The sequence below is a fragment of the Leptonotus elevatus genome, chromosome 20, assembly GCF_054856555.1.
Source record: "Leptonotus elevatus isolate MCC_2025b chromosome 20, RoL_Lele_1.0, whole genome shotgun sequence".
In the NCBI taxonomy this organism is placed as follows: Eukaryota; Metazoa; Chordata; class Actinopteri; order Syngnathiformes; family Syngnathidae; genus Leptonotus; species Leptonotus elevatus.
Window position 1 is genome coordinate 12793053 of NC_141258.1, and position 13440 is coordinate 12806492.

At 36.7% G+C, this 13440-nt stretch overlaps 1 protein-coding gene across 2 annotated transcripts in view; it reads left to right on the top strand.

Moving 5' to 3' along the window:
* rbfox3a (RNA binding fox-1 homolog 3a) overlaps positions 1 to 11570 on the top strand; it is a 436944-nt gene extending 425374 nt beyond the window's left edge. For both annotated transcript variants that reach the window (XR_015091657.1, XM_086064234.1), the window contains one exon: positions 1834 to 11570. Coding sequence is in view for 1 of the 2 variants with exons in the window: in XM_086064234.1 (XP_085920360.1) it covers positions 1834 to 1836 (3 nt within the window). In the remaining variant the exon portion in view is untranslated. The remainder of the gene's footprint in view (positions 1 to 1833) is intronic.
* The last annotated feature ends 1870 nt before the right edge of the window (positions 11571 to 13440 follow it).

Consider the following 13440-nt stretch of genomic DNA (forward strand, 5'->3'; position numbering starts at 1 on the left):
GCCAGATGGCCAGTCCAGCCCTTGAACAAGTTAACAACTAGGTCTGCACAATTACGGTGATTTTCAATGTTGACAATACAGGTATTTGGTAATTTAAGTAATTAGCACGACTGTAAGATAGTGTACATTTGTATATAAAGGGAAATTAAATGTCACATTTCTACTGAGATATACAGTACAGTTGTACAGACCTAAAATGATTCTTGCTGAGCAAAATAATGAGGTAAAGTTCTCATATTAGGTCATTGACCCCCCCCCCTTCTTTGTTTTCCTTTTTTGCATCTAAGAAACTAGGGGTGCTGCAAGGCGACCCACCAGGCTTCCTGTTTTAATAATGCGTTGAATTATTTCATTTTTACATTGATTCAGAGAGTTGAATGCCCTCTGTTCACATATTTCTGAATGAAATACTGAAATCCACCACACCAGTCTGCAGAGCTTGGTATTTGCCTGCCTGTGCCCCAATCGAATTCACTGACTATCGTGCATCTGCACTTATACGTGGTCTGAGGCTGTGAGCAAGGAATTTTAGAAAGATTCTCGGCCACCAAATTGCCACTCCACTAGCTTGGCAGAGACTGGTATGCCAAATTGGAAAATCAAGATCCGTTGGCATTTGCACCGCACCACAAATGAGAAATTTTGACAGAGGTTTCCATGACCATCTACTGCTTGTCCTTATTTGAGTTACGATTGTGTTGGAGTCTATGCCAGCTGTTTTGTGGCAGGCACATGAAGGCATATCCAACGGTCTAACTTCATGGTTGATTAGAGTGTTGTGGATTATGGTTGTTAAAGCATACCACAATCCTTTGGAATGTCCTTTTAGAATAATTGCATTCCCTCAAAGTGTTGGGATAGAAATACGTTTCAAAAGGTCATGAACACAACATCTTATAGTCTTTTGCCACTTTGACCTTTCAGCTAAAATAGACCCAATCAACAAATACAAATTCCTTTTAAGTTTGGTCAGGGTGTGAATACTTTGGGGGTTTTATTGTTTACATTAGATATTGTTGCTGTTATGTGAAAAACGCTTATGTCCCATTTTGTCATTTTTTTGCATTTTTATGTTTTTGTGATGAAACTGAATGCAGACATCCCAAAAACTAAAAAAAATAAAAATAAAATTTAATGGACGTGTTTTTCACATAGCATTGACAATGTATACATGTATAGCCTTTTTAAAGTTAACACGTGAAAAATAAGCTAGCCAATAAAACAAGGAAATCTATAACCTAAAAAACAATAAAATACAGAATGTATTTTTTCAATTCAATACACACAATACTGATCGTGGACCGGTGGTTAGGGACACTGGTTTAAGAGACTGGTTTAAGAGACCTGTTTAAGAATAAAGTTTTATGTACGAATTATATTATAGAAACTTTTCAATATACAAGTCAAGTTGATGGGAAATGTTTAGGTTAGGCCTTTTCTTTCCTTGTTCCACCATTACTGTATTATGGGGTACAATAAAGGTCCATAAAGACATACTTGGATGAGTTTGGTGGTGACGAACTTCACAGGTCCATACCAGAGCCCAGACTTCAACCCAGATGACATAAAATGGCAACGTCCCCTTGTCCAACTTCAGTGACTTTGGCCTCAGCAAGTGTCTTCTGGATGAATAGACAAAAATTCCCATGGACACACTTGGGAATCGCAGAAAGATTTGTTTAAATCTTTCACAGTTATTTAGTGACTATATTGTATATCTTTGCTATAAATAAAAAATAATAATAATAAATACAACATTAACAATATTTCCAATCTGCAATGTATCTGCATCAATGTATTTACTCTTATCACTCTTGTTTTTTTCTCTTTTAGTAAATAAAATTCTAAAGTGATGGGTACAGATGGACATCAAAAACTGAGAAGAAAAGTGTGGCAGCAGAGGGACATCGTAAAAGACCACCCCCCCCCCCCCAAAAAAAGTGTGTGTTCCGGAGCCTTTTTATCGAGAAGAAGGAAAAAAACACCTGAACGAAAAGAAGGATGGACGGGAGATGATTGTAGACCTACTCTGAGGCCAAGGCCTGAACCATTGAGCCTATGTAGTCTATTATGGGGCAGGGGGATGCTAGCTCTGACCCCTGTAAAAAAACAAAAAAAAAACACAACAAGGTCACCATAAAACATTTTATTTTTGTAAAAAAAAAATATGTTTATGATTTACAAAAGGAAAAAAGACTCATGTATGTATTATGAATATGTACATGTCTAATATATATATGTATGTGTATATATATATATATATATATATATATATATATATATGGGTGTAATACAGTAGGTATGTTTAAAATAAGATATGTGTCTTTACAATTTAGAAGAGGGGGGTGAGATGATATTCGACCCCTTATGTCTTCTGATTGTACACCCATTAACACCCTTTCTTCATTGGGTTTATGCCCAGGTGACTGGGGTCGCAGCTGGTCAAGCAGACATGTTCCAAATTTTGACGGGAAAAAAATAAATAAGGAGCCAATGTGGTCTTCTTACTGCGGTAGCTGTTACTTTTCTGGCATGTCTCGTGTCAACAACAAAAAATATTCAAAATATATAAATTTGTGCCACTGCACTGATCTGTACAAATGGAAATAAGAAGACAGAATGGGACATTCTTTGACTAGGTCAAGGTTGGTACAGGATATGTCTGCTGGAGGGCCCCCATCATTACAAACAAACATGTCGCTGTAGTGTAGTGGTCGAGGTGGCTGTGCTGTGTAGTGAACTGCTTTTATACATTGTGTCGGGTTGGGTGGGTGGTCCAGACAGCACACAAATTAGACGGTAACGGAGGGGGATGACAGGTGGAGGATTTCAAAAAAGAAAAAAGCCTCAGACTGTTAGGTACAGAAGTATTTGGGTACTGATTTAGAATGATAGTTAAAATGTGACGTGATTGAAGTGTACAATGTACAATGTAATTAGTTACATGCCACACACAAACTGTAGCGGTTGCAAAGAATTGTTGAATTTACCATTTAGGTATTACATCAATGTTATTCAGATTGTCTCCATTTTGATGGGCTCAATAGTATTTGGACAAGTGACATCATTGTAAATATAAGCATTTTTAATACAGGGCTTGGATGAAAATATTTTGCTGTCCTTGACAGCCTCAAGTCTGGAACTATAATGTGGTCCTAATTGGTGAATGCTAGATTTTTGTGAGATCGCGTAAATTACAGAAGTCCGCACATCAATCACATCTCACTCGTTTTATATCAAAACAATTATGGCAAAATCTTGGAAATTCTGAAAAATCGGCATCCAAATACCTCTGGGTCTAACTGCATATAGATGAAAAAGGGAGTCGAGAAAAACTAAGTTTTATTAAGAGTCTCTTTAATCCTTTCTATTTATATGGATCTCTCTTTAGTGACATCCTTCTATATTTAAACATTGTACTAATAACATGCTGTCGGGCATGGTCGAAGAGTCAATTGTAGCCATTTACTAATGTTGTATTTATTGTATTACCGGTAAGAAGACAAAAACATTTATATATGAATATAGATATATCTATTTGTGATCTGCAGCTATTGAGAATAAGTTTGCCTTTGGTTTTCAACTTCCATGCAGGATTTAATGCACTGTCAATGTATGATGAGGTTTCTACTTGTGTGATGTTTTATTCTGTTGACATTCATTTGTTTGTTTGTTTTTTTATTTTCAGTTCAGCTACTGAATGTAATTCAAAAACTCTTGGAACTTTTTAGGTAGGTGTTGTTGTTTTATATATACAGTATATATATTTAAAAATACAGTGCTCTGTAAATGATATAAATGTGTAAATGATATAGCAAAATGTTTCTGATAATATGCTGGACTTCCACTGACCCGGACTGACTGTATTACCATGGCTAATTTGAAAGAAGAGGGAAAGCGAGAATGAAAATTGGAGGAGGGGAACATCCTGAAGGACCACCAGCACCCTGCAGCCAGCGGGAGAGACACAAATGTTTAATCATGGCAGGATCAGTTAGAATTTTTCTTTGCCCTGCTTTTCAAATTTGATGAGAACAAGGAAATTGGGAGCAGACTGTCCCACGTGAATAATACAGAGAGAAAGATGAAAAGGACTTTTTTTGAAATACAGATTTCTTTTTTTCTTTTTTTAATCCAGCTTCCTTGAATCCTAAAGCTATTAAGGTGCTATGGTTTGGCGTGGGCACAAATACAAAGTTAGAAGTTAGTTGTTTCTGAGGAAAAGGGGGTGGACAAAATAATTGGGCTTTCATACTGCTGTGTTTTTATTGTATGTGTGTAAGTTCTAAAATGTACATCAACTCAAGGAATATTCCCAAACAATGGCTTGTTAATACTATTAACAAAACTAAAAATTCTAGCATACAATTTTTATTTGCCAAATTTCGTCGAGAGAGCAAAAAAATAAAAATAATTCAAGCCTGCACACATATCATCACCCCCTAATCCACAGGTGTCTAGACTTCTTCCTCTGGGGGCCACATACAGAAAAATCAAAGAATGCAGGGTCCACTTTGATTTTTTTTCTTCTTAACTTTATCAAGCACATCAAAATCAGTAATTCAAGCAATCACTGTACTTAAGTGTTTGTTTGTTTTTAACTGCTACCTGAACAGCTTTCTATAAGGCAAATAGTTTAGAATTTCCCAAAATTATGGGGTCGTCAAGACCCTGTAACCGACCAGAAAATATCAGCCCCTGCACTGAAAATCCATCCCGTCTCTACATTCAGAACAAAAAAAGTGCAATCTGTCGTAAATTGGCCATTTTTCAAGCAGTTACTTGGGAATCATTCATCACAATTTGGACCTTGACAACAGAAAGTAGAGGAAAACATTTTTGCTTATATAAATTATCATTATTCTACACACTATAAAAAACTAATTCATTAGTAGCAAATGTCATATTTTGTATTTTTAAAGCCACTTAATTTATTAAAACCCCCAAATGTATGAATAAGTTTTTTATTATTTTGTGCTTCATTCTTTTTTAAGAGATCAGCCAGGGCCATGTTACAACAAACTCTTTTTGCCAGTGTTTTCAACAGGAATGTGAACAATGATGACACTTAGCTATATTCTAATGCTAATTGCTGCAAAACGGAAACAGATACAAATATACTTTTTTTTCCTGATGAAAGAAGAGACTCTAATCTTTCTTCTGGTAGGTTCCATGTTTTATAGCTATAGAACACAAGATTCTGTGGGCCTTGCAAAATCAGTCACAATCCAGTAAAACAGCCAGGAACGAAGGGGGTTGCTTCAGTTAAAAATGGATGGCGGGCCATAAATGGCCCCCGGGACATAATCTGGACACCACTGTCCCTATGTTTTTTAACTTCTAGAGCCACCATATTGTAACCTAACTTCCGAGCTTCGTCAGATGGAGTGGTCTAAATTTTTGTTTTACAACAATCCTGTTGTGGAGCTCGAAAAGGGCAGCTTTTGAAACCTAGTCTTAAAATTAAAGTTTTTTAAAAACGCTCTTGCCGTGATTCTATTCTAAGGACCTCAAATCTAAACCTTTTTCAAAATGAAGGATGTCCATATTGAATGGTGAAAGACAAGGCTGTGTATAAGTCATTATTTTCTGTGTTCTATTGAAAAACTGCAAAGAAAAAATACTTTCATTAATAGATCATTATTAAATTAATTCACCATCAGCTGAGCGCAGACCGACAGTAAGATTTAAATCAGCACCATATGGTACACTTTGACATACCTCCATATGCCTGCGTTGTTCAGTGAGACACCTTGGTTGATATACGTAAATGCTGAAAATATCCTTTGTCTCTTTATGATTAATATGAACAAAAATATTGCAGTACCAAAAACATAATGAAAACATCTCCTAGCAGAGGGATTGGCAGCTGTTATCGTGGCTTATTGTTTATATTGTTTTTTTGTTTTTTTTAGTTTAAAGGTGATTTCTTTCAAATGTAATTTCCACATTATTGGTAATAACTACATCGATGTCTTCACATTGGTAAGCCATTTAATCGGACTTTAATAACCCGTTAATTCAATTGTATTTGCCTTATTTTGTCCACCTCTGAAAAGAGCACTGTGCATTGATGAATGTAGCAGCCTCAGGGTGCTTTGGTTTTTCGATGAACTTTCAGGAATTTCTGACAGAAGGAGGGAATTCTTGCCACAAAATCACATTGAACGCTGAAGTCTCCTCCTCCTCCTCCTCCTTTTCTTCCTCTTCCACTGTACAATGAATGAGTACTCTGTGTTCCACTCAAATAGATTTTGCCACTGTTTGAAAAAGGATCAAGAGGTAGATACCTTCCGTGCAGCGGCATTTGTATCTTCAAAGTGCACATGACACATTAAGGACAGTTGGGTCATACAGTGCATGACTGTGTTCTCTGGTCGGAAGCCTTTTCACAGACTGGCACGGAATGTGTGGGGGTGCGTCAAGTGGATTACCTTTCACGAAAGGCTTACCCACCATCATTCCGCAACGATCCACTGCTGAGCACTTTAACTGGGATAACGCACCGGCAGGTGGATCGGGAAAACTGAGGCAATTCGCAAAAGACAGAAGAAAACCACACTAAAGACTTACAGAAAACAAAACAAGAACAAACTATGAAAGCAACTAACGATGTCAATCTAAGCAGAGATCTCGGTTTACTCTGATCTGTGCTTTGTTCTTCTTAATCTGAATTTTTCTGTTTTTTCTGTTATTGGTTGAAGACTTTCATCCTGTTTACATATAACCCTAAATGCTCACTATTGCTGTTTGGAGAAGTTTGGGGGAGAAAAAAAACACATAACCGGCTTCCATTCAAGCATCCATGGCAAAATCCTGTAATTCTGAGAGGATTCTACCACTAGAACGTTCCGTGTCCTTTACCTTGAAGCTCTCCATCCTTGACCACGTTTCCACAGCTTGTTTACTAAACTACACACCAGACGAAAAATCCTTGAGCTTCCTATCAGATGTCTGCAAAATGTTCCCCATGTTGTTATTTTGTGTATACCTCAGATGCAAGACCTAAAGCAGCTAACCTGTCAAGTGTCCAGGCAACCACACCTTGCTAAGCGCCGCTTGTACCCCAGCTACACCCTGACTACAATCCATATGCCAAAACCACACCTACCTCCCCTGGTAACCCACTGACCTCCACATCTAAGACCACAGTATACTATTTAGCAGATATTCAGCATTTCTTTAAAAAAAAAAAATGCTGTATACATCTGTACAGCGAGCTAGCTAGCTATACCATGTGTGGGGAAAATAGCATTTTGCAAAGAAAATGATCTCCAACTATAAAAAAAATAAAATAAAAAGACAATGTAACTTCTAAAGTCTAACACCACAAAGTCATAAAACTTTATTAAAGATTTTATGTTGGCCACAATTTGACCCTGTAACTAATAAATTCTCATTTTACTTCCTTTATTTCTTAATGAGAAAACATGCTCTGAAATCTCAACACATGGGAAGTTCACTAGCATACTAGAACAAATTGTTATTCATGCAGTCAATAACCCTTTTAAAACTGGCCATGTGAACACATGCAAAAAACAGAATAAGCTCTTTTTAAAACCCCAAATAAGACCCTTTTTGTAACCCAAGTATTTGGTCATTTAAAAGCGATCAGGGTACATCCTTTGAACAGATCCTTGGTTTTGTGTTCTGCCCATGCTCTATTCAAATAATCTTTTTTTTTTTTTTGAGTAAAGGAACTACCTGTATGCGAGGCGGCCATTTTACGTTGCCACTCACTAAGCGAGACTTACTTGTATACATTGATTTCTCCACAACGTTTTCACACTATTTTCTGTGTCTACCAGAGGTGGGTAGTAACGAGTTACATTTGCTCCGTTACATTTACTTGAGGAACTTTTTTTTGGGGGGGGGAATGTACTTCTAAGAGTCGTTTTACCACACAATACTTTTACTTTTACTTAAGTAGATGTGTGAAGAAGAAACGCTAATCTTACTCCACTATATTGAGCTACACTAGAGTCGTTACCCGCCCCATTCATACATTAGATTTACCGCATTTTTACATAAGCGCGCCGCTTGACTGACTGTGTGGGAGCATTTCCGCAGACACATTGTTTATACAGGGAGTCCTCGTGTTACGTCGTACGCGACCTACGTCGTTTCGACTTTACGGCGCCCGTGCCTCATCCGTAGCACCTTCTTTTTTGTTGATTTCCCACAGTAATCACGCCATTTTAAAGTTATTTAAAGTTGTGTTGGTGTTACCTCCAGCATTGGACGTCCATCAGCAGGTCGGCTCGCCATCAGGTACGTCACATATCCGTGTTTAAGTTTGAATTAGCGCCGCTCTGCCGTCCGTCAGCATTGAATGTCCGTGCGGAAACAGGAAATATTGGTTCCGGCTCTTCCGGGTTTAAAATTACTGTACAAAATATTTTTATGTAAATATCGACTTTAACGGGGAAATCCGACTTCAGTCGAAATTCGGGTTACATCGCCAGCGTAGGAATGGAACTCCGCCGTAACTTTAGGACTCCCTGTATACTGGAAATGCGTCCCTGGTTGAAGACTGGCAGGCATGATGAGAACCCGGAAGAGTGCTTTAAGAGACTGCCTCCTATGGTCGTTAGACTGGGAGGCAGCGCCAAGCGAGTTACGCCACAATTTGTGAATGGATTGTGCATGCTTGGGCCAACGTGTCTGCTTGCACTGTTGTTCAAGCTCAAAATGTTTTTATTTTTTGTTTTTTTTGTTATTGTAGGATTTGAAGATGCCATAATTTGCACATCATTTTATGTTTTTGTTTGTCTGATGACATTGTTTTAAAAAAAAAAATCAGACTTCATGTTCAAGCAGTTACTCAGTACTTGAGTATTCTTTTCAATGAATACTTTTTTACTTGTACTTGAGTGAATTTTTTTATTTGAGTAATATAATGTTTGGCTACTCTACCCACCTCTGGTATCTACACTAAAAATGTCATAGTGTGTATCTATACACACACATATGCATGCATATAAGTCTGTGCGTCTGGCGCTCAACCTACCGGAAATACATAAGCAGAGGTAAACAACCATAGTGGCGCAGCACAGAACTACACTTTTGGAGCGAGGAGGAAAGCAACTATTTTATCAGTGTTATTTTATATTAGAATATAATGTCTTCTCTTGACCGTAGCAAATTAAAAGTGGAAATGACGTTTATTTGTGTAATAACGTCCGAGGGTATGTACTCTGGTATATAAATGGAGTATCCCGTAGTGTTAATTTGTTCAATGAAAACTAAACAAAAATCATTTGGTCAACACACATTTTTCACCGGACTAAAACTTGACTAGACTAGACTAGACTAGAATAAAAGCCTCATTAATAAACAATAACTGGGACTAAGTCAGTATGCATTTTTGTCGACTAATGAAGACGAGACGAAAATGTACTTCACTGAATTAAAACTGAACTCAAATCAATGGACATTTTAGTTCATGAACAAAAATGAGACGAATATTATATGATGTGATATGGTGTGACATCGTGACACACCTCCTTTCAAATCTGTAGCTAGCAAGTGCAACATACACAAACCCATGGGACAGACAGGAGCTGGATTCACGGTGAAAGGTTAAAATAAAAAGAAGTAAATTATAGTGATAATTTAACATTAATCCAACGGCTCTAACGTTCCAATAATAATGTTAAACCGACCGCTAACTAATGCTAGCTAACTTACTAGCTCATATCATGGAGCCATAGTAGCCACTGTAATTGTATGTAAAGTTGTTTTTCATCAAAAAGATATTGTGAAATAGTTTTAGATCCGAAATGTTCAACATAATCTGCTGACAAAAAAAAATATAGGGTTAAAATGATTGTCCTGACTAAAACTAGACTAAAACGTTGACAGTTTTTGTTGAGTAAAACTAGACGAATGAAATTAGGTTTTGTTGAACTAAAATAAAGACTTAAATGCTAGCTCGATAGTCAACTAAAAATGGACTAAATAAAACGGGATGAGGTTGACCGACTGTGATAAAAACAAACGCGTGAATGAAATTGGACTAAAAGTGAGATTACAGTTAAAAATGGCGGATAAAATTAACACTAGTATCCCGGTTGTTTCAGAAACCGGAATTTTGACCCGAATATTGACTGCATGTAAATGTAGTCAGTCCTTAGAGGTTCCACCGTAAATACTAACACTGATTAAAAGAGTTAACGTAATTTACACTTCGTTGAAAAATATAGCAGCAACGTCTTTGTATTTCAAGTTTCAAGATTTATAGCATTTTCCCCCCGATAGCATCATATACGTTAGTAATTAGGAATACCCATATGGGGCTTTTTTAGTATACTGTGGTCTTTACACCTCCAACACTCCTCGAACCCTAACAGCCGTCCTGTCCTATGCAGATCCCCAAAGCACAAAGGTTTGAATGGTAGAAAGAAAAAATGATTTCCTTCCATGCTGTTGTATTCATCCATCTGTTTGAGTCTTTTTTTTAAAATGTATTTAAGGCTTCAATGTGCTTTTATATTCTTATGTGCAGATCTTCTTTTTCTGCTTTTGTATCACTGTATACTAGAACAACAAACTTATGTGACATCACTCAATTGGCATACTTTTTTTTCTCATAGGACTGTAATGAAGGGCAAATTTGTCAATTTACTCAACTCATAAACTCTGGAAAATAATTGCTTTAATGTCTCCTGGACTTCAATCAAAAGTCAACCTTCAATTTTGTTATATTTTTATATTTTTAAAGAAAATTCCACTAAAATAGAGCTCTAATGCTAAAATATGTATAACAATAAAAAAAATAATAATAATAATACTCTATTTCGATAGCAATTTTCAGAGCAAGTTACAAAGTGCTGTACAATCCACAATAAAGCAATGAACTTCAACTTTAGTTGCCCTTGGATTTATAAATTTATGCATATAAAATATGCTTTAATGAAGAAAAAAAGTAGGAGGCTAAGGGGCTATTCAACCTTGCAGCTAAGTCACATGATCTTCACTACAGTCCTATGTGTATGTACAGTTACTTTATAAGTGTTGGGACACATATTCTGCCTATGTGCATCGTCGCATCAGATGTGAAGAAAAACATCTTATAAATGGAGTTTAACTCCTCTTTAATGTATTATTGAATTATTTGGATTTCAATATATTTATGATTTAAAAACCATGTGCAGTCATTCATCATCAGCAAGTCAAAGGTAATTGGACAGGTGTAAAGACACCTCATTACTGTTTTAAGCAGGTTGAAGGTCTCAAGTTGATTAGAAATGTTTGGATAATAAGTGTTTATTTTTATTTTTATCAAATAACACTCAGTATGATACCTAACTATGGTTAATAGTAAAAGAGGTTGGAGGAAAAAACATTCAGACAATTCTTACTGAGGACAAAAATAAAATGAGCAAAGCAAATGAAGTTGTTTGTGTCCCAATACTTATGAATATAGTTTTCTTTTCTTTCTTTTTGTAGAATCCCAATGTGCTCCAAACTAATAATACTATTTATTATGATATTGGTGCATTATTATCACAATGATTATTACAGTTATTCCAACCATAATTATTATTAATAAACATTTCTTTACTCAATAGAGTGATCCTTTTGTTAATTCCCATTCATGTTAATGCCCATTCATGCGTTCAGACTAATGGGTGACAAAATATTTTCAATGCACTGACTTTAAATGCCACTAAAGATGTTAAAAAAGACCTGTTTAATTAGAAAATTTATTATTAAGGTGACGCAGCAAGATACACGTAAACATCACGTTCAAGTCATTCACCCTTGCCAGATATCAAAGAATGGTCTTACATTACATGTTTCAAATCACACAATTCCAATCTGTTTTGCTCTCTACGCATAGAGAGAAGGGGAAATGCATGGAATTGGAACGCTACAGACATAGGCATGTTTAGCCCATTTATATAGAGAATCCAAGCGCATCTAAAAAAAAGAAATTGTGTGTGAGTTCAATTTAAGAAGCTAGAAAATTGTACAAACCATACAGTACTTGAAATGAATATACAAAACAAAAATAAAAATACAATAGACTCCCAATTCGCTCAAAAAAATTGTTTGATCCATCTCATCCCTCCCACCTCTTTTTTTTTGAGCGACTAGTGGAGTATGATCTGCGCAGAGCGGACTATAACCTCCTGTCATATCGAGGGAAAGTGTACCTTGCTTTAACCAAGGTATGTCAACTGGCAAATCTACCACTCAATAAAAGGTTACAGGTTGGTGTACGTGTGTACAGACAACTTAGACAAGTAGCCTCATGGAAATATTTTTCCTCTAGAATGATATAAATTGGGTCATTAAAGATATTAAATGAGAGAGTGAGAAGACTTCACATGCACATTTTTGCTAATGGTAATATTTGTATTTATTATTTTTTACCGAACATGTCATTGTGTCCTGGTGTTGTCAAAGTAACAAGCAGAGATGGAATCATGTCACATGTCAAGGTCTGAAAGTCTCAAGGCTTAACGTTCAAGTCTCAAGTATGACCTGAGTCATATTGTATTTGGCACGTCAAGTCACAGGTTATCTGAAGTCAAGTGCCATGATAAGTCAAGACAAGTCCCAAGTCAAGCCACGACGACATGCTGGAAAATTCACCGATACAGAAGACAGCACAGAGATGTCTAACCCCATCCGGCAGAACTGTGGCCGAGTGAATAGCACATGACTGAACAGTACAACAGGCACACACCAAATGTTGGAGCCAACATTTTGCTTCAATATAATACTGCTTTAACCTAATTTTAAAATGCGCAATTGTGCCCCCTGGTGGCCTACATGTTGTGTTCAAGCCAGCACACGTTAAAGTGTACACAGGGACTCGTAAACGAGCTCCAGTAGATTGGAGCAGAAGCGTTTGTTAAGAGAAAATGTTGGATGGACAAACTTTTTCAACGACGCTTCCATGCTAGTTTTGTTTGATTTGTGACAGCTGTTTGCATTTTGATTATTAAGTACAGTATTAAGATCTGACAAACTAGCACAATATACGCACACCTAAACTCAGCAATAGACCCGTGGGAAGAAAGTGGCATGGAGACCAAAAAGTAAGTCAAACAAATCTTTTGTATCTGTGGAAGCGTGTTAGCATTTTGTTAAAGTTGAATGTTGTTGGCCTTAATTTTTTTTGCAAAGGAAAGGCTACAGCACCAAAAGAGCAGCCACCCTTGACGAGGAGGGTTTTTCAGACTGTCAAGGTGGGCAGATGCTCAGCAATTCAATGTGAATATTTCCAATGAAAATAATATATATTCATATATTAACAACACCCAGAAAAACCACTAGCTTCTCTGGACAGGAGCTCATCTCAATTGAACCGATACCTCGTGGAAAAGTGTGTTGTGGTCTGACGAGACCACATTTCAAATTTTTTTATTTTTTATTATGGACATCGTGCGGGCCAAAGCACAAAATACGGCAACAGAGACAGACTAT